The sequence below is a fragment of the Acanthaster planci genome, linkage group LG04 (assembly GCF_054643075.1).
Source record: "Acanthaster planci isolate LZ-2023a linkage group LG04, COTS_SCS, whole genome shotgun sequence".
Lineage (NCBI taxonomy): Eukaryota > Metazoa > Echinodermata > Asteroidea > Valvatida > Acanthasteridae > Acanthaster > Acanthaster planci.
This window is the reverse complement of record NC_141780.1, coordinates 11,765,578-11,788,899: the sequence shown is the minus strand read 5'-3', so window position 1 is coordinate 11,788,899 and position 23,322 is coordinate 11,765,578. Positions and strand designations below refer to the sequence as shown.

Below are 23,322 nucleotides of genomic sequence, written 5' to 3'. Positions count from 1 at the left end.
TGTTCAACTAATCTTATTGAATACCAATTTGCCGTGTTAATGAGATGGTGCATGTAATCTTATTCAAACAATGTAGCATGGTGTACATACATGTACTTGTACATAACAAATAGCTGTTCTGCATTATCTTAGCTTGTGTGCTGTAGCAGATTTTGTAAGTTACACTGTCGTAACTTCTTTCTGAAAGTCATGTAATTGTGTGTTGAAGACTCATACTGCATATGAAAAGGTATTATGCCATCAGTAGAGTACGCACTGTAGGTTCGGTACATGTACACTGTAGATGTACATGTAGATGAGCCTTTTTGAATACTTTGCTGATTCAGTCAGTGTGCAATTAGTGTTAAATGGATAAAGATTACAGCAAGAGAGGTCAGGTGGCATTTGTTTCAAATGAAATGAACAAGGCTTCAGGGATCAAGTTGTATGTATGGTGGGCATAAGTGACATTTATTCAAGGTCAAGCTGTCTCTTTTGGTTGTTTCATGATATCTTCATTTCTTTAAAGATATCTCTAATTATTTCAAGATATGTTGAAAAACTCTCAACACTTAAAGCCTTTGATTTAGGGTTTTGAGATGTCTTTTCAATGATTCCAAGATATCTTAAAATCAATTTCAAGATATCTTGAACTCATATTCAAGATATCTCCAAATGATTTGAAGACATCTCTAAATTTATTTCAAGATATCTTTAAATGTATTTGAATCTTCAAATCGTTTTTAAGATATCTTTCAATCGTTTTCAAAATATTTTAAAATTGTTTTCAAGATTATTCTTTAAATCGATGTCAGGATATCATCAAATCGATTTCAAGATATCTTGAAATCACTTTGAGATATCTCCAAATCATAGATCGATAGCACATGACCTAAACGAAGTGCTTCTGAGGTCATTCGAGAATAACAAATACGAGTGCTCAATATTTGCCGAATAAGACCTGTCATGCTTCGCAGCCAATCCTGCTTTGTTCCCGAATGACCTGGCATAGCACTTTAGTGACTCATTTCGAGATATCGTGAAAGATATCTCCAAATGAATTTGAGATATCTTAAAATTGATTTAGATCTCAAAAATGATTTGTTACATGTAATATCCATTTCGATATATCTTGAAATAATCAAAAGGTACCACTTTAATTGAATAAATGTCACAGATACACATCATGTGTATGTAGTTATGAATAAGTCTGTTGAACTTCTGTGCAAATCACAATAGGCTAATTTTTCTTTCTTTATTTCCAATTTCACATTTTCCACTTTCACTTTTTGCATTGTTTTCTTCTCCCACCATAAATGGAGGAGGGTTGTATTGTCAAAATGATTGATTGGGAAACACTGAACAGGAAATGTGACTATTCTTTTGCCTTACCAACAAGTTATAACTAATTGTCTTATCAATTTCACTTGTCCCCTTGAGTTTGATTGAAATCATAAAATGTTCATCTTTTTCATCAGTATTATGCATACAGTGTACATTCTGAGTAATCACTCTGTATTTACTGTACTTGGAACCACATTACCATGTACATAACGTGTATGTGCTTGTAGAATAAGCTTAATGGTACAAGTTCTCACATGTTAGGCTTCAGCGTTTTAAAATGACAGCCACACTTTTAGTTACATTTAAACTTTATGCACACTGCAGCAGCTATTTTTTGTGCAGAACTACAGTTGTCAATTTTAACAGTGACTACTGAAAGCTTGAGGCTAATACTTAGTATACATTTGTTGCTTCACAAAGCATTTGATAACTGATACAATGGAGCTATTATACACAAGGAGTAAGCATGTACAGAGATCAAAAGGGTCAATGATGGCCACCGCAAGCACTGCACGTGCTGCAAGGACAAAACAAATTCCGCGCCGCTTGCAGGCTACAAGAAATGCTTGGAGTTGCATTTGCAAAGGATCGTGGGTACAGCGCATGCGTGTCTGTAACACTTCTGCATGTTCAACATGGCCACCTCGAGACGGAGACCACCATCATCAGAGACTTAAATTTTGATAATTTAAGGGATTTTTCTGATATTCCAATGACAATGAAAGCCTGGTTACGTCTTTACATCCCCAAAACGTCTCTCTTAACAGTAAACAGAATCACTAACTAATATAAACTTAACCAAAATACGCACAAGAAACCTGAAAGAATGTAGCTGGTCCAGAGAAAAATTAAAAAACACACAAAAACATGGGAAGATTCGTTTTCCTTTCTGTCCACAACTGTCTCAGCATGAAACCTCACCACATTGTCAAAAGCATTCTTGTTGTATGTTTCCACCTTCGCTTAACTGTAGGAACCACTAGGTTGCTACTTATGATATAAATGTTGCAGTTCATATTTTGGGTATTTGTTCTCTACGGTCGGAATCGCAAAATGGCACGCATTTAAATGACTTTAAAAACCTCCAACTTTTGCCAAATAACCACCGCTGATTCAGAATTTTCGAGCTCATCTGCAGTGATCACTCGCTGACTCCTGAGGACTACTCTTCTTCGTGCATCTTTTCCACGTTTTATTTACTCTAGTGTGCTGCAGCAAAACACAGCAAGTCTGTCGGTTACCAGCTACCTGGCGGTTGCGATCACTGTGTACAAAGAATGTCTAGGGTCTTCAACACTGGGGCAGGTAACTGCATTTTTTAGATGGAGCCGACCAGAGCAGTTTGGATTACGATCTTTAGGGACTTCGTTCTAACTCCTTGTGTTTGTAGCTCCATGCTGATACCAGACCTTTACTAATAAGAAAAATTTACAAACATGAACCGGTACATGTCCAGTATGCATGTTGGTTCAAAATAGCAGTTTTCTTGTCTTTTGAACCAGTAAGGGGGGAAGTGGATTTGTCATGCACTTGTCCATAGACACTGAGTATAGATACTGAGTACCCCTATTCTTAGTCTTATTTGTGTTTCTCTGCTCTTGAGCATGTTTGGCACTCATGAAGCACAAACTGATATTTCTCTGGGATTTTGAAAATGAGAGGTGCTAAGAATATTCTCGTTCTTCCTGACACACTGTGAGATGAAAAGAGCAAACTGACAGACCATAACGTGGACTAAAACAGACGATACTTACCGATGGATTTTACCACAGCTACCTTGCATTGCTTATTGAAATCTGTGAGTAGGAGAATACAAGAAGGACAGATCCTGCCCTTTTGGGCTGTGCCAAAGAAATGGTACCTGCCTGTATTATAAGTGTTGAGACCCTTTGCAGTTTGAACTTGTTTCATTTGTTCTTGTGTACCACATGGATACATGTATGTATCTAACCTAAACATGCATTTGTCAAAATTATCCAGATTTGCAATCCGTTTTCCTTGTCTGCACTTGAGCACGTTCTGAGGGGCGAGATCTTCAACTCTTTCAAACCAAACATTCTGGTTGAAATATCCACACCAGCTTGTTCGTTGTTGTTAGCAAAAATGCTAAAACCACATACGAAAAAGAAAAAAGAACTCATTTGGTATGCATTACTAGCATAAATGATGCAGGGGTTTGCTGAATTTTGGACACACCCCTGTGTCTCATGTTTGGAAAAGTGTACTGTTCAGGTTGGAAGCATTTCTTACACACAAACCCTAGTACATGTATTACATGAATGATCGAATGCATATGAATGAAAGAATTCACTGGAAAGGACTATTGTCCAGTTTAAAGGATTGATTTTTGGAATGCAATAAACATCATATAATGTATGCATTTCACAAAATTATGAAGTTGCTCTGATGCAAAAGTTCTATTAGTGCTTTTGTTCAGTTTAGTCAATGAGGGCATGTCCTGTGGTAAGTAAGGGAAGAAAAACTCTCTTATCTTATCATGAAAGATTAAATAGTCATGTAAACCAGACATTTTCCTTTTACAAATGACAGGATATTCCTCAGACTGAATTTATTGACACATCACACTTTAATTGTGTCTCTGTCTGTACACAGCCCTGGTGGTTAGACAGTTGTTAGGACTGAGCTCTTGGAACCAGGAAAGGATACTGGACTGGTGAACTTGCAACTGGTTGAACACAGATCAGTACCAGAAGGAAAAATCTTTGCTGGTTTGGACAACACTACCTGCTTGATCTCAGTTGTCACTCTTGCAAGGTGGCTGTCAGGGTGGATTAGTGGACAAGTGAACTGGAGTAGGTTTGTATTTCAGCCATCAACAGAGGAATACCTCTGTTTTTGGAGTGGGAAGTAGCCTAGCCTGTTTGTGACAAGTTGCTCCACATGCTCTGGTAGCCCCATTCAACACCCCGGGAGTTGGTCCACTCAAGCGGAAGTTGTTGCCAAGTGCCTTTCAAAAGGCAGGGGATTTGGAGTCAGCTGTGCGTTGCAGCCAGCAGTGCGCATTTCCTACAGTTGATGGGATTTTACTAGACTTACCAAAAATGCAGCACTGGAAGGGATTATGCGTTGTATTGTTGCTGATCATTGGTGAGTAGCCACAACAATCCACATTTAATTACAATTTAAGTTGAATTTTTTCAAGTGTCACAGCTACAATGTATATGTATTTAACCTCTCAAAGTTATGCAAGGGTTTCACAAAAATTTACACATAACAACTGCAAGGAGTTTCTGAAAACAATGCCTTCTTTTGAAAATAATTCATTCCTAGACAAAAGAAATATTTCAGTCTTGGCAAGTTGGTTTTCAGGTAACTTACAGGTTAATTACCCTCAACTCTTCAAGAGATGCTTGATTACAATACCTACTAGTACATGTACATGTGTAAATGACGCTTATTCAAATTTATGAAATAACTGAAGTAACAAAGTTAACTTTCTAGGAAAATAAACAAGATGTTCAGAAAGTGAATTATTTTAAAAGGACACTTTTCAATGTTTCACTGAAGATTAGTATTTTCTTCAAGAGTTTCACGGTTAACATTCCAATTTCCTCTTGTGTTGCATTAATCTGATTTTTTTCTTGGAATGTTAAAACATATGCTGTGTACATTCATGCACATATAAACCGTTCATGTAAAGGAAGACCTTTTCTATTCTCTGGCTTTCCCCACTTGTGTCAGCTTGTTTTGGTATGTTTTGTGCAGTTTGTTTTGACTGTTTCCATTATACTAAGCACTTCCCCCCACTGTAAACATGTTATATGAGAACTGCGGTTTTGTGGGGCACTGCATAAAACCTGTCCCTGAACGGAGGTAAGTTGCACTATCATTGTACTCCTACCTGGTGGACAAAGCTGTTCAAGTGACATACCAGCTGTGGTTAGAATAAATTCCAATGGTGTGATGTCACAGTTTCAGGTCTTCGTTTACACTGGGGTTGAAATCCCTTTTGCTTACTAAATACCAATGTTGTTTACCAGATTATAAGTTTACACAGTTTCAAGTTCAGTTTTCATGTACTCTTTGGGGTATGCTCATTAGTTTTGTGTCGTCCTGGTATTAATGTTGCAAGTTGTATATAGTGTGTAAGGTTACAGTTGCAAAAATAAGCATGCTTTATGTTCATGTTAATACATTACTGGTACTATATTGGAAATAGACATATGTGTGATCAGGTGCATTCAGAACACAGTGAGGCCGCTGATATCTTGGAGTCATGTTTGGGCTGTAGTGAATGTGAACCTGGGTCACAGGCTGAAGTACAATTGTACTTTGTCACTGTGATGCGGACACAAGTTTGTTTGCTGTGTTTGTTAATGTGTTTGGGGCATTGGTCTCTTTGTGGAGTTTCTGTTGGAATGTACTGTACATTGTATTTTCCTCACTGCAAAAGAAGTCTTAGTAAGTGCTGTTCTGCCTGGTTTGTCAGCACATACATGTACATGTTCATGTACATGTATGTCATTCAGGAATACAACACATAAAACACCCCAGTTTACATCTGTTTTGTTGTGGATTGAAAGGTATGTACAGTGTACACGCAGGAACAAAAACATGCCCTGCAGGCTGTTGTGGTTCTAATCAGGTATGGGGCTTAATTCAGCTAATTAGTTTCATGTGCAGGAAATGACTTTGGAACTTATAGGCCTACCCATGATGTGTCCTTATATTAAAGGTCAATAGGAAAATTGGTTTGGGACAAAGGGATAATTTGATTAAAACTGCCACTGTTTATTCCAGAATATTCCAGCTACTGGTAAGTTAGTGTAAATGAGGGTCTTTCAAAACTCTAACATATTTTGAGTTTGTACTTGTCAAAGAAGTGGGAAGGGGTCTTTAGATGAAAACGGGTACATGTACATACACTGTATGTGTACATCTACAACTATACCTGACTTCAAGAACAGTGGAATTAATTGTGAGTTATACACATGGGGGGACCACTATGCACTGTATACAACACCACCTTTAGACATTCTCCAGATGCCCTTGTTACCCAATGTAATAACAGTAAGGAAGAAAAGTTGACAAAAAACGTGGTAAGTTCACAATGATTCACTCCCCCAGTTGTAAATGTGTTGGATCAACATGCAAGAATCTACAAATTAATACATTACATGTAGATGTTTGGTCCAACAGGATGGCATATTTTAAACTTGTATGATTTGCTTTAAAGTTATTTTTAAGAATTGGAAGCCCTTTATTTTTAAAAACTGCTCTTGAAGTGTTTTTGAATGTTTCAACAAACACATTTCTTACTACAGAGCTGGCCCTGTTATTATACACCATCTGTTGTGTGATGCATGTGTGCTGTCAAAAACCATTTTTATCATGAGGTCAACCTTGTGACTGTTCTGTAAAAATACACTAAACTGAAGTGAGTAGTTTTATGGTTATAAGATTATGAATTTATGATTAAGAATAGCAGAGAAACTTGTCAAAAGTAGACCTCCTGGTACATGTAGGTTGTTGTATCATATTTAAAAGTATGCACAATGCCGATCTGTTAGAATTTACATGGACCTCTCCCAGTGATCAGCTTACATGTAGGCCTACATCATTGGAATTGGCATCTTGACAGGGTGTGGGAGAGCCACTGAGGTCAACTAAAGGTTACTAGCTGAAACTCTTGGTTCTTAAAGGGTTTCCTGGTTGTTAAAGGGTTTTCCGGTCCAAATGCTCACTGTCTCACTGCACCTTGTGCTGTTGGCATGAACATGTACATGTACATACATGTACATGTACATACATGTACACGTACCGGTCCGTGTACACGGACACTGTATACATGTACATGTATACCCAGCATTGCTGATCAATTTAGTTACGATACGTGTGATACCGGTACATGGGATTGTATGAGGTGGCGCATCACAGGGTAGCTATAATCTGGTCCTGTCTCGTGCGACTAAGGCTTGGATTTTGATCAAAAGAGGTACATGTAGTGGTGGAGAGTCGTAGCCAGTGTTCGATACTTTCAAGAAAATCCACGTTCTCATTCAGTATTGCCTATTCTTAGGCTGTAATTTTAATGTTCTCCAAAGGCTACTGCTACCGTTATGGCTTAGGTGCGTGTACAATGTACTAGTACATGTTTATGCGTGTATCTGTCGTTGATGTGTCCCTGCATATGTCCCTTGGGTGAAGACCTAGACCTTACTACATGTAGTACCAGCAGCTGTAAGGCCGCAGATTTGGATGTGGCTTCAATGATGTTTGGTACGCTCTGTAATCTTCAACTGGTAATCACTAAAACATGCTGTTGTGGATGGCACTACACTGTACATACATGTACCCGTACATGTACATGTAGCTTCATATGAACTGAAAAAATCTCAGAAATGTATTTTTGATAAAAATGTTGGAACTTTACATACATGTAATTGCAAACATGCAACCATTTTTAACAAAAAAGAATTATCTTCTGATAAAGTAGGTAAAAATTTCTGTGTTTTTGTTTTGAAGTGATATTAAGCCTGCAATGGTATGCATAGCGTGCATTACAACTGTTTCTCAGTTGTCTATCACGTACATGTACATGTATGCTGTGGTGTCATTTTCACACAAGTTTCTGTAAACCCTTGGTGTTGCCCTTTTTGAAAAAGATACCATTCATGTATGACATAATGACTAAATAGATAATATTACACGTACTGGTATTAGAGTATAGCCCAACAATTACTGAATTTTGACTCACAAAAAGGTACCGAAATGCACAAAGAATGCACTGTACATAAACAACTCATGTTTTGTCTGATACATGTACGGTTCCAAGCATTGCAACTTACATCCATGGGTAATGCCTGCTAAACAGTAGGCCTACATGTACTTCCCAGATAAAGAATCTAACCATGTGCACAGCACAGCAAATTCTGGAGTCTTTTTATTGGATGTTTGCTGCATTCCACACTTCAATAGATTCTTTTGTGACTTGAGATTGTGCCCATAGACCCACTGCTTAAAGAGATAACACTCAGACTGAGACTGAGATGGAAAGATGAAGAGGACCTGGGAAGATTCACCAGACAAAAGAAAGCAAGTGCCTCCCCCTCTGCAGCATTGCTGGTACCTGTACATGTGCATTACAAAATGTTGGCTCTTCCCTTGATTATGGAAGGAAGAGCAACTGAGATAAATTTGTGTTCACTGCTTTTTGAAAAATAGTTTTCCGTTTTTGGTACTGTACTAGTGAAAGGATTCATACATACACATGTAATTCCATTTAGTGGCACAAACAGAGCATGTACGTGTAACTTGTTTTTGTGAGTCAAAAATAAGTGTCAGTGGAAATAGAACAGATCTTTAATGCTTTGTAATTTTCAAGGAAGTTTACCCAAAATTGCATCATAAGAGCAATTCATAGTTTGATACATACTGTAAATAGTGCATCAACATACATTGTAGAGGAGGCCACTTTCAACACTATGGTTGACATCTTAAACATGGTACATGTACATGTATGTACTCTCCCTTAGATATGATCTGTCCATTATTTGTCCGTTATAATTGTCCCTAACCATGCTGAACCCAATAAGGATAAATGCAGGATTTCAGTGGTCCCTCGGGGGTAAGGATAATGCTTAGACTTACTACACAATTTCCCACTGAAACCATGTGCATCTCATCAACCTCAAAATGCATAGTTTTGCAAACAAATGTTATTGTTGTAAACTTTTCCCAAATATCCTTGAAAAATTGCCCTTCCTGGTAGTAGCACATGGAATTCACATTCAAGCACAATTACAGGGGGGGATCTTGCACTGTGGTCAGTAGCACAACACACCCATGGATCCCAGATTAGAGGTTTTTGTCTTCAACAAAGATACAGTACACTGCCAGTTATCACTTCCTGTCTGCATTGTGGAATTTTCTTTGGTATGGCTTGAAGATAGAGGTCATATTGTGCATACTATACAAAAACTTTGTGAACAGTTGGGTGAACAATGCATGTACATGTACAAATTTTACATGTACACTGTACATGTATGTACATGTGGGCAGGCCTTCAATGTGTTGAAATTTCTTTTTAGGTGAGAGACTGAGATATGGAACATATTTGGGTACCCACAACATTTAAGGTTCCCACAAAATAGGTGAAATCAATTATAACGTGTGTGTTTGACTCCGTGTGTTCCCATTCTTGGGCTTGATTGGAAATGTATAGGTTTGTTGTACTGGAATGTATTGTTTAGAATTTCTTTTCAAAACACCTGTCATAAAGTTTCCTTGGAAAACTCAAATAATCAAAAAATGATGGACTTTCCAGAAAGGTGACTTGCTTAGAAATAGTTTTAAAAACCATACAACAGAACCAGTCCCTTGCTTGATGGTTGTCTGCACATGTACAAGTACATTTATAATTATGAAATGACCTTCATCAGTGTATGGAACTGTCTGGTCAGAAGGCCAAATTATTTATAAACGGAAACCACCAAGGAAGTGATATCTGTGAACTGCGTGTTTTTGTTGCAGCTCTTTCCTAAGTTCTGATTAGATACTGGTAAATGAGTGTTCGATAGTCCAAAATTTTGTTTGTTTTACTTTTATATTGACCCAGAGATGAGAATATTTAATCAAACCCTCAAAACATAGGAATCAAGAGATTTGTATAGAAGTTTGTATGTAAAACTTAGGAATCAAGAGATTTGTATGGAAGTTTGTATGTAACACGGGAATGAGTTGTATCTGTTTCTATTGAATTATATGGAATTTATTTTATTTTTATTCTAATGTTGTTTTACAATGTAATACTAACAAAGTTAAAAGATTTTTTGTTGTGTATAAAACTGTTTATTTTTATTTGTTTGGTTAAAATACACACATATGTGCACTGGTACATGTATGTGTAGATGCTGGGTTTGTGTCATATGTATATGTACATGTACCGTATGTGGTGTAAATTTACGAATCATGAGAGCATGGAGCTATTAAAAGGATGAGAGCCACTTTGCCCCAAAGGTGCACGTATGTACTTGTGGGCCACCAAATAAGCTACTGTAACTGCAATCTTAACACAGGTTTCAGTGTAAAACTTTCAAAGTTTCTCTCTAGCTTCAGATTTTTTTCCACCCCATCATTCAGAGGACATGTACTAACTTGATCAAATTATGTGCTACGGTTGTATGATGGAAATGTCATTCTATGAATTCAGAGTCCAAAAGTGTGACATTTTGTGTCCCTGTTACACCATATGGGTGCAGAGTGCAGACCACTAATTCAAGTGAGAATTTCAGGCCAGCTCATTAGCATTAAAAGTGCCCCTACAGTATCTTTTGGAAAAGGAGATTGTTTGGCCCCCAAAATGGTGAGATCGTGTAAATCGTTGCTGGGATCAACTCCCTGGGTCTTTTAGCTTTCATATGAGAGCAGAAGGCCAAAAAACTACGGTTGAAAAATGGTCCTAAGTGCCGGAGAAAGTTGAGGGTTGCCACTTGAGAAATGGCTGCAATCAGACTTCGGAAAAATCACTTTTGGGGGTGATTTTGTTTTGTGGGAATAATTAAAAATGTAATTGGTTAACCCACAAAAAATTGAAACAAAAATTGAAAGATAAGTGATCGGACAAGAATTTCATTTGTGTTTCAGAAATCTCAGGGATGTTGGCGTGCATGCTATTGGGCCCTGAACGGTGCTGATTTTACACTGTTTTCAATGGGGCTTGAATTAATGGACTGTACCCATACCTGTGTAAATTGACAGGGAAGTATCACTCAATATCACTATAGAATGACCAAGTGTGAACAGAGTACTGCAGTAAATGTATATGTACTGGTACAGTAGCTTAGGATATCAGTGTAATGTACATGTACTGGCACATATAGAAGGAGAGAAGCTGCAAAGTTAACTGTTCCGATGAAGGGGAAAGGAAAGAGAAATGGTATTCATTGCATGTATCGATACTGCCCTAGGTTAAATGGGTACATGAAGCTGTGCTCCCACAGATTACAGTCTTGATTCAGCATGAATGGTGTTGGATTTCTGATAGCCAGAGTTGACTGATGGTAACATGTTGCCCTTGAAGCTTGACCTTTGCCACAGACCTGTCTCCCTTTCTGTCATATTGTATCAAGTTCTAGTCAAGTGGGCCCCCAACCCTGGGCTATATTCAGATGAAAGGTATGCAACTTGAGCGTGAATTCAAACAAAATTGTGGGTGTTGTTCTGAATTAACTTCATGTGACAGAGAAGGTGAGCATTTGTTGAATACTGTGTAATGAAACTCACCTAAGGATAAAAGGAGTGCTTGAAAAATGTACCCAGTACATACACGTAGGTTAAGATGAAATTTTGTAATTTTAGGAGCTTGTTCCAAATGCAAAGTACACATTTTTCACACTGTAGTGCTTTTGTTAACGTATTGAAAATTCAGCTCACGTGATCATCAAATACACCAAAAAGTGTTGGAAAATTCTGCTAATTCATGCAGATCCCACCTCCCGTAACATTGCATGTACAGTGTACGTGCACATGGAGCTTGATGGCCATTGATACATGTACGGTAATTGTATTCTGCCATTGCATCCCTATCACAGTTTTGGATACAATATACATGTACATGTATGTGGGGGATTCATGAAGGTTCCTTAAACTGCAGTTGGGAATACGTTTCATTTTGCTGCTCTGGTAACCTTTGGAACAGCTTTGACCAAATAGAAACTGCATGTACCAGTACTCTACATGTACATCGATTTAATTCATGTGCTTAACATAAACCACATTACTAAAATATTCCCCAAAACCTTTTTGTGAATTTTACATTACTACATCAAAATACAAGTTGTACAAATGATATTTCTTTCAAAAAGCAGTGGTTTTGTGCTGGTTTCCAGTCTTGGATAACTACCAGTACCTGTTTCTTTTATTCCCAAATTATCTTATCCTTGCTAAGGCTCCATTTTGCAGCTCCAACCCAATTTTTTAATTGTGTGTCCATACAACTGCCTGTTGCTTTTACCATGCTTTCCATTCATCCGAATGCAGTCTCATCCAAACCTGTTTCCCTCCACTGCAGCACTTTCCTACACATTCCTTTCTTCCAGGGATCTGGCAATTCTTTTATTGAATTCCACAAAGGGATGTTTAACCGTCTCAAACACAGGAATAAAGACAGGACAATAGAATCTGTGGAGTGTACACATCAGACCGCTGAGCTGAACACAGCATATCCAGCCATTATTCTACCCGTTCTCTGTCGTTTTTTTGCACTCAGTACCGCATGAACAGCCTCTATAATAACGAATAACAAAACCAGAGCGTTAACTGTAAACCATACAACCCTGGGAAGTCCTAATGCATAAAAAGATTCACAGATACTGAGTAAGCTTCCATGGTGTTAAGTCTCACCTCAGGCGAGGATTTAAACAGTTACCCAACACAGTGGCAAAACTAGTTTTTTCCACCCTTCAGTAACTTTGTTGGGGGTTTCTTGCGGTCTGGTTTTGATGAATCATTTGAGTTTGACCTATTCAAAGGATGAACACTTGAAGACATGCCCATTTTTGGTGCAACGAAAATTGGTTTGAGATTATTTGCTAGGAGCAATCATGAACTGAAATTCGTGACTTATGAATCTGCTTTTTCTTTTCACGTGCACACCCACTCTAAAAGAAAGGTACATTTACCACGTCTCATCAATAAATTGGTTTGTGATACAAGTTACATACACTGTACATGTGCACGACATTAATTTGCAGAAATAAAAGTAATGCATGTACTACCGATATTATTTTCACATTGTTCTTGGAGACATACGATTGTTCATGTACATGTGCCTGGTACCTGTACACGCATATATGAGGGCATTATACTGCAAGTACATGTAAGGAAAAGGTATGAGACATCTTGTGCAAGATGAAGACCATCCTTTGTGCTCGGTGAAGACCAACATGCAATAAATTGAGGCATTACAATTTACAGTACATGCCTTTTAAGTATCAGGTTGTGCGTTAAAATACTTAGAACTTCTTGTACTGATAAAATGAATGCAAGCAAGATTATTTAATGAAATGGATTTCCCAAGTTTTCTTTATGTGTCTCAATGATGAATGCACATGAACAGCTTGAGTTTATATGTGTAATTTGCAGTTCTCAGTGAAATGAACAGTGTCACTTTGTTGTTTACAGTGTCAGCTGTGGTTGGGCAGCAGATTCCAGCATCGTGTGAGGAAGGTAGCTGCTATACTGGTAACCTTCTCATTGGACGTGAAGACAGACTTTCAGTCACCTCAACATGTGGCTCCAGGAGGGTCGAGCGCTACTGTATTGTCAGTCACCTCCAGGATGTTAAAAAGTGCTTTTATTGCGACTCGCGGACCCCCTTTGAGAAGGGCGTGAACGAGCTCAGCCACAGGATTGAGAACATTGTCACCACCTTCCAGGGTGAGGACCGTAAGAAGATGTGGTGGCAGTCGGAGAATGGTGTCCAGGAGGTGTCTCTGCGCTTTGACCTAGAGGCCATCTTCCACTTCACTCATCTGATAATGACCTTCAAGACATTCAGGCCCAGGGCACTTGTCATCGAGCGGTCCGCCGACTTTGGTCGGACTTGGAGCGTTTACCGTTACTTTGCTTATGACTGTGAGGAGTCTTTCCCTGGTGTCCCCACAGCTCCATTGTATAACATCGATGATGTGATTTGCGAGAATCGATATTCAGCTGTGGAACCTTCAACTGAAGGAGAGGTATGTGAAATATCTCAATCAGTTTTGATATGTGAACTCATTTTGGTTTATGTGGACCTTTAAGTTGTATCACTGTTTTCCTCCTTTTGTAGAAAAAACAAATCGCTTCTCTTTTTTTCATCGCCACATTGAAGTATTTTCACTGCCATGATGCTCCCTCCCCCTTACAGGTCATCTTCAAAGTCCTCCCACCTAACATCCGCATCGACAATCCCTACAGCGATGACGTGCAGGACATGATCAAGATCACTAACCTGCGCATCAACTTCACAGAGCTGCACACCTTGGGTGACATTGAGCTGGACAACCGCCAAGAGATTCGGGAGAAATACTACTATGCAATCTATGACATGGTGGTCCGGGGGAGCTGCCACTGTTATGGGCATGCCACCAGCTGTATCCCTGCTGAAGGTGTAACCTTCAAGGAGGGAATGGTAAGTCGATTGTACTTTACATGTTGTTTTCTGTTTTGTGAAAATAAGTAGGTGCCAGTTTCACACCTACAGGTTCTGGTATGCTGTATTGGTGCTCTGCATGCTGTCTACATTTGGTACTGCTTTTCTTGTGATGACACAAGTCAGAAATGGTTGAAATCATGCTTTTCTTTAGAAACTCAGTTTTAAATTCAGTTGCAATTATTTTATTAGAAAAAGTTGGAGAATATCAAGTACACGTAAATCGGGATTAGAAACTTGACATTGGAAAAGAAAGATTCACCCAGAGTAACTGCATAGGTAGACACAGCTATTGACTACCCTATAGGCCCAGTGGTAGTGTTGCTGAAGGGATTCCAGCCCATAGTGTGCCAAATATTCCCATATTGCTGGTGCCTGTAAGTAAACTGTGATATATCTGATTCATTGCATGTCTCCTATGACAGGGCCAGTGTTTCTCCTGGACTGTTAGGGATTTACATGTACACTCCTTTGACAGGCTGATGTAAATATGATGTCAGTGAGCTGAAATCAAGGAATGTTGGAATTCAACCCTAGAGCTGTGGATTCAATTACAAGACTTAATGCTAACAATATGTTGGCACATGTGTGGATTGAAACCTTAGGGATGAATCACATTTATTTCCCCCAAAATATTTGAAAAGCCTGGAGAGTGCTGTTGTAACATCAAAACAATTTTGTTTGTGGCATTTCTAAGCGCATGCATAAATTGCAAACATGTAAAAGAAATTTCCTGTCAGAATTTTCACCCACTTCCTTTCCCAACAGGGAAAAAGCAAGAGTTGTCAAAATTGCAACTCTGACTTGCAAAGCGAAGAACCATTGTGCAAACTTTTGCTGTGAATCTTAAAATATCTATAGACACTTTGGAATTACGTGCACAAACTAATCTTCCTTGATGAAAATAGATGCTAAATAACAGGACATTTGTTAACCAAACTTCAACTAACCTTTTCTTTAGGAGGTTGTGCCTATTTGTGGCTAGTGGTTACACACAACATGTACAGCAGGTCAACCTTAGTACGGTTTTAATAATACGTAAGGGTCAGTACATTTCTGTTGTGTTCACAAGACCTGTTGACCAGTGGAACTACGTTTACGATGGCTGGGTCAGTTTAAGTAAACACTCCTATTCTTACTCCCCAAGTCTATCCTTTTGTCAAGAACACCGCCCCTTCCCAAGTTCAGTTATGGTCATATGCCATAGCTTTGACTTTAGTTTTGAAATTACTGGCAAACTGGAGGCTGTTGTGCATTTCACTCAGAGTTTGGGCTCGCTAAAAAGACTGATGTTCACAGATGTGAACTTTACCCTTTTGCTTCCATGTTTTGAACAGTAATTCTGCACATAAGTGGAAGGCTCACTGTATGAACAGTAGGCAGAGCGGGTCAGTAAAACGTATTTCACCTTCAGTGTATGTTTGTGTTCATCTCATGCATACACATACATGTATGTACATGGATCATGTTACCGACTGAGACATTAACGTGTACAGGTACATGTAGGCCTATGGAGTCTACGCACGAGTCCGACACCTCATATATGTATCTGACTCCTCACAAATCCTGCCAGAATCTCATCCCCGACCAAATACGGGCTCATAAGCCTGACACCTCATAGCTCGGACCTCTCATGGGTCTGATATGTGACAGGTTGAATGATTAAATTTACTTTTATTTTGGTCCATAAGTCTGACTTCTTATAAGTCTGATGCCATGTTTGTCTAGCCTCAGACTTACGAGGCATCAGAGCTGTGAGCCCGAATCTGATGCTTTATTTTCCAAAATGTTGCACTTACATGTACTATGAGACATCAGACTTACATGTAAAAGATGGGGATCCCTTCCCTTAAATGGATGTAATGTCTGTTGATGGACTGACAAGCTACTGTAGCTTGGACAGGACTCTTTACCATAATCTCCTGTTTGCTGCCAGTGCACATGTCTTTTCCAGTCCAGGCTGGTCCTACATTTATTTAAAGTAGGTAATTGCTAAAAGGATAGACCAAAATATTCAAATTTGCTGCTACCAGATGCCCAAGTAAATTAGCCCTGTCCACACTGGATCTTTTTGAGTTAAAGTTACCTACATGCAGACGATGGTTACTTTTCCCATTTTTAAGTCCAGTGTGAAAACATCCCAGGATATTTTCCTCTCGGTTACTTTTACCATAGAGCTATGCTTTTACTGAGCTGCACGGTCATTTTTACCAGCAAATTTCTGCCCTGGAAGAATTCCCCAGACAATTTTTCCGGGACAGGAAGTCCAGTATGGACAGCTTGAGTTGCTAAAAGCATGGAAAGCGACCCAGTAGAGTGTACATGTATGTCCAGCCTGAGCATGCTTCATGCAGGGAAACTACACATGTGCATCAGACGTTTCGCCACAGTGTGGTATGTGGCAAATATTTCCAGTAAATTTGTTCCTCGTGGTCCAAGTCATGGCAGAAATTATAATTGATACAGTTGGAAGATGAACTGGTGCTATGAGTGCACCATTTCCGGATAATAATGAGGACTGTAACATTATTTCTAAAGGATGAAATGAAATGCAGAAAGGTCATGCAAAGTGCCATCATAAGTCTTTGCTCTGACAGCTCAGTTAATTCTCCTGCGGTCTCGGTAAAATTTTCTGGTGTTGAAACTCCAACCGCAGATGGACGTTGTTCACATTGGACCATTTTGATTAGACCATCGGCTCGGTAATATCCTCGGAAGAAATGCAGTGGGAACACATCTTTTCGTGCAACCTTTCTTAGAACATGGAGCATGCAGTGCCTTGATAAATTACACTGATGAAGGACAAACTAAGTTCTGCATCAGCACAGTAGACATGCCATACATTGTACATGTACATTACCATGTACTGTACATACTTGTTATGGTGTAATGGCAACAGTATTAGGTACATGTATACATTTAAGTAGTTGATTTTCAAATCAAAAAGATACATATACATGTAATAGTTGGGTTCCCAATCATTAAGGGTCCAGGTAGTGAATTTTTCTAAGAACATTCTAAATGAAGGAGCACAGCATAAAAAAGGACTTTGACTCGGCTTCATTTCTCATACATTTACATGTTTATGTAACTGAATTTTATTCTCTGTTCTGTTCAATAACTGAATTATTTTTATAGACGGAGTTTTCTTGACATTGATAGCCAGGTTAACTGGCTTAACATTATAACATTATTATATATTCATACTTGTAAGTAGACATTATGTATCCCATTCCTTGATATGGGACTCCAGTCTTATGACATTTACCAGGACTTTCCCAGCCAAGAAAGCATTCTCTCTTGTAGAGATTGCCAACATGGTTTTCCAATAACTAACCTGACTGTGAACTTTCTCTAGCATGGCTTCACATCAGTATAAGCACAATATGGTTGTCTGTTTTCTCTCAGTCAGTGCACATGACATGCAGTAATGAAATCTTTAGGGACCTGTAAGTATCCCAACACATGTTTTGTGAAACCGTCTGTTGCCATGTGATGACAGCCACACACACCAGATACTGAAAAAAACTTTCATATTCCTCCATAATATCTTGCAGTATCAGATTTTTACCCCTTTGTCACAGTGCTCCTCTACATGTACATCAGTTTATCAGCGTTGGTTTGCATTTATTCTACATGATGCCATAGGTTAATCTAGGGAGATGCCACAGTAGAGCACATGGTAGGGCAAACTTGTACAAACATGTACATTTGGAGGAAAAACAAACATGTACATTTGGAGCAAAAAGTTTACATACACTTGGTAGAAAAATAATTTTCCCAATTTTTTCGCTGTTTGAAATAGTTTTACCAACTTTGTTTTTATGAGCTCAACTTTATGTTCATAGTATATACTTCAATTGAAAATACTCGGAGACATTTACATGTATTATGGTTCAAAATATTAAAAATTCTAAAAAATTTAAATCTACCCCCTTATTGTGGTTAAAAAACATTTCAGAACGTGGTCCACTGTGACTATGAGATGTGACCAAAAATAGAAAGTGGCACTCAATATGGGTTGGAGAATGTAAATTGTAAATATGAATCATATACACATGTACATGTACATCTCTGGGTGTTTTTACTTGACGCATGCACCATGCAGAGACCCATCTTGTCTTTCTTCATGAAATAAAAAGTTGGTAGGAGTGAGTGAAGTTCTGAAATTTAAGAAAAACTGTTTTTATTCAACCAGGTGTACGTAAACCTTTTGCCCCAACTGTACATTACCTGTACCATTACCACCAATGCAACGGTACTTTGTAACTGTCGTAAATATACCTGTCGCTGCTGGATTACTTCAACCTGGAGCAAGTTGCAACAAAAACTTCATTGACCTCTCAGGCTATGAGCTGGCTGATGTCATATATGAAGAAAATCTTGATGTGTCACTATTTAACACCACTTGTCTCAGTTGTGGTGTGGATTTGAATAATGGATATGAAATGATACATTATAAAAAATACATCACTTCAAAGAGGAAATTTATTTTGGAAATTCATGTAACACTTGTTGCATTCTTATTAAAGTGCTGAAAGCCTCTTTATGAAAACTCAAATAGAATATAATTCTGTATCCGTATACTGAAAATAATGAAATAATGATAATGAAATCAGGGCTGTTTTACAGTTTTGACCAAATTCCAGGATTCATAGTAACATTTGATCACCATGTAATGCACTTGTAAATGTACTTTACCTTACACCAGTTAGTCTCTCTTTAATACTTGTCTTGTGAAAACTACAGCATGTCAGTCATGCCCAACACCTCCTTGTTGCCAAAACAAACTGACAGTTCAGTGTATACAACCTAGCCACTGCTAGGTCATTCTGACAGTAGTTACCTACACAGTAGACCCTAAATATTTTGGCAACCAAAATATCGCCCCAGAAATACATGTACATGTACAGTACATGCTGCTTTTAAATGCCGGTACATGTTCATTGTTAATGGCAAGGTTCTTGCGTCTACAATGTATTTTGGCTCGGTGGGGATATTTCAAGTTTGTCTGACATCAAAATGAAATCATAGGTATGGGCATAAAAGGAGATTACATGTTTGACAGAAATGCTCTTAAATATGGGTAATTCCATTTTTTTGGTGTCTCTGTTGTATCTGACGTGATTTTGTAAGTTCAGAACACATTTTCTAATCAATTCCAGCGATACTTCCATGTCAAATAACAAAGGTCGGATGTAACCGTACACAAAAATGTCACACTTTTGGACCCCTATTTTCTGGAATTACCCATTGATACATGCACATGACACAGTTTAAGTTGTTCAATGAACAGTACTCAAAGACTCGACTGATGTGTTTCAAATGATTGATCTAACCCTGATGTTCAGTACATGACATTAATGTGCAGTAAATATGTACATGTGTGGAGTTAAAGTGCTGACTTTTCTTAGATAAAAAGTTTCCACAACTTGGTACTATTCCTCCATGTATGTAAATATTATTACAGTCCTATTTGGTTAAATGCAATGAAAAGTGCACTTTACAAAACTTTAAAAATTATTCATGCTTTCCTAGACAACTAAGGGCACTGTTGCTGTGTTGTCAACCAGGGAAGACATCGTTTGGTATATACTGTAGTTTTTGTGTTCAAATTGTAAATACAGAAGTCACTTACAGAAAACATTTCTGAGCATGCGATTAATGCATGTTTATTGCTGTGCACGTAGACGAGTCAGCAAAGAGGAGAAAATTTAGCCCAGCAAACTTACACAAATGCGGGACTTTTGTTTTCAACTTCAAGCTAATGTAACATTAAAGCTTTCTTCCTGGGATGATATTACAGTTTTGCTCATAAATATGGAAATATCAATAGCATAAAAATCAATATGCAGTAATATACCGGTACGCTCTGAAGTTTGGTACTGAAAAAAAGTTGATACACTGGTATTAAGGTTTACTGTGATACAAAAGTGCATTTTGAAGAACTGTACATGTATTAAAACAAATTGATTGCAGCTTTTTCAAATAAGGATGTTTTTGAGAAGGACTGTTACGCTTACCAGATAACGGATACATGTAGGTACATGTACAGGTGGAAGGTCCTGCTAAACTACAAAAATGTAGAAAAGATGTTGGATTGGTTGTATTGATCAATTATGTTTTCACAAATATTGGAATTGTAATGTTGACTTTATTCCCTACTGATGCTGAGTACCAGGTATACAATGTGTATATTTTGTAACCAAATGCAATACACATTTTGCATTCCTTTTATGACCATACAAATGCAAATTGTACAAATCCTCTCTTATTCCTAAAAGAGCTGAGGGGAAGGGAGCAGCTTGTGGAATACATAATCTGCAGTGAATTTTTTTCAGCAGCTTTTCCTTGAGGAGTTTTTACACTACCTTTTTGTGGTCATTTTGACACCAATTATGTGAAAATCAAATAATACCGTTCTTTTTGCACTGCGGCCATTTTTTGAAAACAGGTCAGCCAAAAATGTATATTTTTTTCCTTTGTGGTGCTGAGTGCACTTGGGCTGGCATGGTTGTAGCCTTGAACTGCAAATGACAGTAACAAAACCGTATGTCTGATTGACTTCAAACTCCACATTTGTAAGGTTTAGGAGTCTATGTACAAGCATGCCAAGATTTAAACAAAACTGAGTGTGGCGCAGCCAAGTTCTTGGCTTGATGGGCCAAAAATAACCCTGCTCTTTCAGGGTTAAAACAAATGGAATTCCCCCTTCAACAAACTGGAAGACACTCGAAACCTGTTCACATATATGTACCGCTACATGTGTGGGAGCAGCAAATATAACAGTAGAAGCAGACCCTATGAAATAGAAGTCTGTTACAAAAGATGCTGAAGAAAACTTCTGAGGCCCTTTAAAGGAACCACATGTACATGTATGTATCACGAGATATTATTGTGAGGAAAGCATGCAGTACATGTACAGTACATGTTTGAGTACAAGTACATGTGTGCTACAACTGTAAGCTTTGATTTACGCATTTGGGTTAACCATGATTTCAGCCATTAGTTATTTGATCCTCTTTCCTCAGGTCCAAGGGAAATGTCTCTGCGGTCACAACACAGAGGGGAACAACTGTGAGAGATGCCAGGAATTCTACAACGACCAACCCTGGCGGCCAGCCACGCATGGCCAACCCAATGAGTGTAAACGTAAGTTACCTGAGTTTTTCAGTCAGTAAAGTGTTGTATGCACGCAAGCTTGAGTTGAGGGTGGCATTTCCCTTTAGTTTGTACTACGAACCCCCAAAATCTTACCTCTCTTTGATCAGGTGGTCAGCGTTATCCTCAAATCCTATATCTAATTGAATCAGGTCAGGTTTGATTTCAAATCACACATAGATTTCCCTCATATTGTTCAGTCTTAAAAGTGAGAGTTTTGTATGCCTGCAGATTGCCTCAGACAATCTTGTTGGTGCTTTAGATCACACCTGACCGACCAAGCTGTTTTGCATCTCAGTCTGTGTTTAATTTATTATTGAAGTATGTTTCATCTAGGGTCACTGGTAACAGTCATTTGTTTGTAGCATTAGTTAGTGTTAAAAAGTGGGAAGACTTTCCAGTCATTCTAACATGAACATGAAATCTCATACATGAAGGTATGATTGGTATAACCATCAATGCGACTAACCTCAATAAACTATCGTAGACGAGTCAAATCATTCTTAATAATATGTGCTTTATGAAAGATAGTATCAGTTGCACAACTGTTAACTCTCATTCTTAATGAAGTTTGCCCTGTGTGCATATTTTACACTGACCGTCAGCAATTTTTTTCACAATTTTTTGTTTCATGCGAGTAAAAATGTCTGGCTGGTGATCCATTTGATCATACTGGTGTGTCACAACAATTACCTCTGAAACCTTGATGTCATTCTGCCTGACCAGGATGCAATTGCAACAGTCACACTGATCGCTGCCACTTTGACCCGGCTGTCTTTGAGATCACCAACGGTGCCAGTGGTGGGGTTTGTGACGACTGTCAGCATAACACCATGGGCAGGAATTGTGAGCAGTGCAAGCCATTCTTCTACATGAATCCTGACAGGGATATACGGGATCCCAACATTTGTGTCCGTAAGTATGAGGGACCAAGTCAAACAGGGAGGATACTCACTGGGAATAAATCACAAACACAAAGCACTGATTTCTGTCTAGGATTTAAAATTTTAAAAACTTCACCTTTGAAGGAAACCTCTTGTGACATTTGTCTTTGTTTTTAAAGTAGAATTCCCTCTGAAATAAATTCTTTGACTCTGAAACCCCCTCATATCCTTTGATATTTGAAATACCTGAAATAATTTCAAAAAAGAAATGTCATTACTGGAATTTTTCAAATAGAGCAGCCTTTTCAAGTACATGTAAATGTGCATTCTATGAGAATCAATATAAATAAATGTTCAAAATTTGACTGGAAAAAAGGAAGCTTCAGCTTTTGAAAACTTTCATTTCCAGAGAGTTGTGGCAATCCCCGAAGTCGTTAAGGGCGACTTTTTTGAAAACCCTTAGATCAAGTACTATGAAGAAATAAGCCTTGTTTGTAACCATGTTAAAAGTCACACTCCTACTTGTAAATCATAGTTTGTATGTTGTGTGGGACTTGTCTACATAGACTCAAAGCCAAAACAATGGATGGCACATTGTGATCACATCCAGTGCGTGAGACATACCTGGCTGGTCTCTACTGCCCTTACAAAGCATTAGGAAGCGTAAATGTCCTTCCCAAACTTGGTGAAGGAAACAGGTCACAGCCACTGGCATGCTCACATGGAAGTATTGGCCTGCATTATTGTTCTAATGAACTTTCTCCAATGAGTGCTTGACAAATGTTAGGTCACATATTT

General features: G+C 38.4%; 1 protein-coding gene across 2 annotated transcripts in view; it reads left to right on the top strand.

The window, feature by feature from the left end:
* Positions 1-23,322, top strand: part of LOC110983930 (laminin subunit beta-1-like) — a 62,158-nt gene that overhangs the window by 1,929 nt on the left and 36,907 nt on the right. For both annotated transcript variants that reach the window (XM_022243605.2, XM_022243607.2), the window contains exons 2-6: positions 3,937-4,431; positions 13,468-14,024; positions 14,195-14,458; positions 21,511-21,631; positions 22,367-22,555. In XM_022243605.2, the coding sequence (XP_022099297.2) occupies positions 4,386-4,431; positions 13,468-14,024; positions 14,195-14,458; positions 21,511-21,631; positions 22,367-22,555 (1,177 nt within the window). In that variant the 5' untranslated portion in view covers positions 3,937-4,385. The remainder of the gene's footprint in view (positions 1-3,936; positions 4,432-13,467; positions 14,025-14,194; positions 14,459-21,510; positions 21,632-22,366; positions 22,556-23,322) is intronic.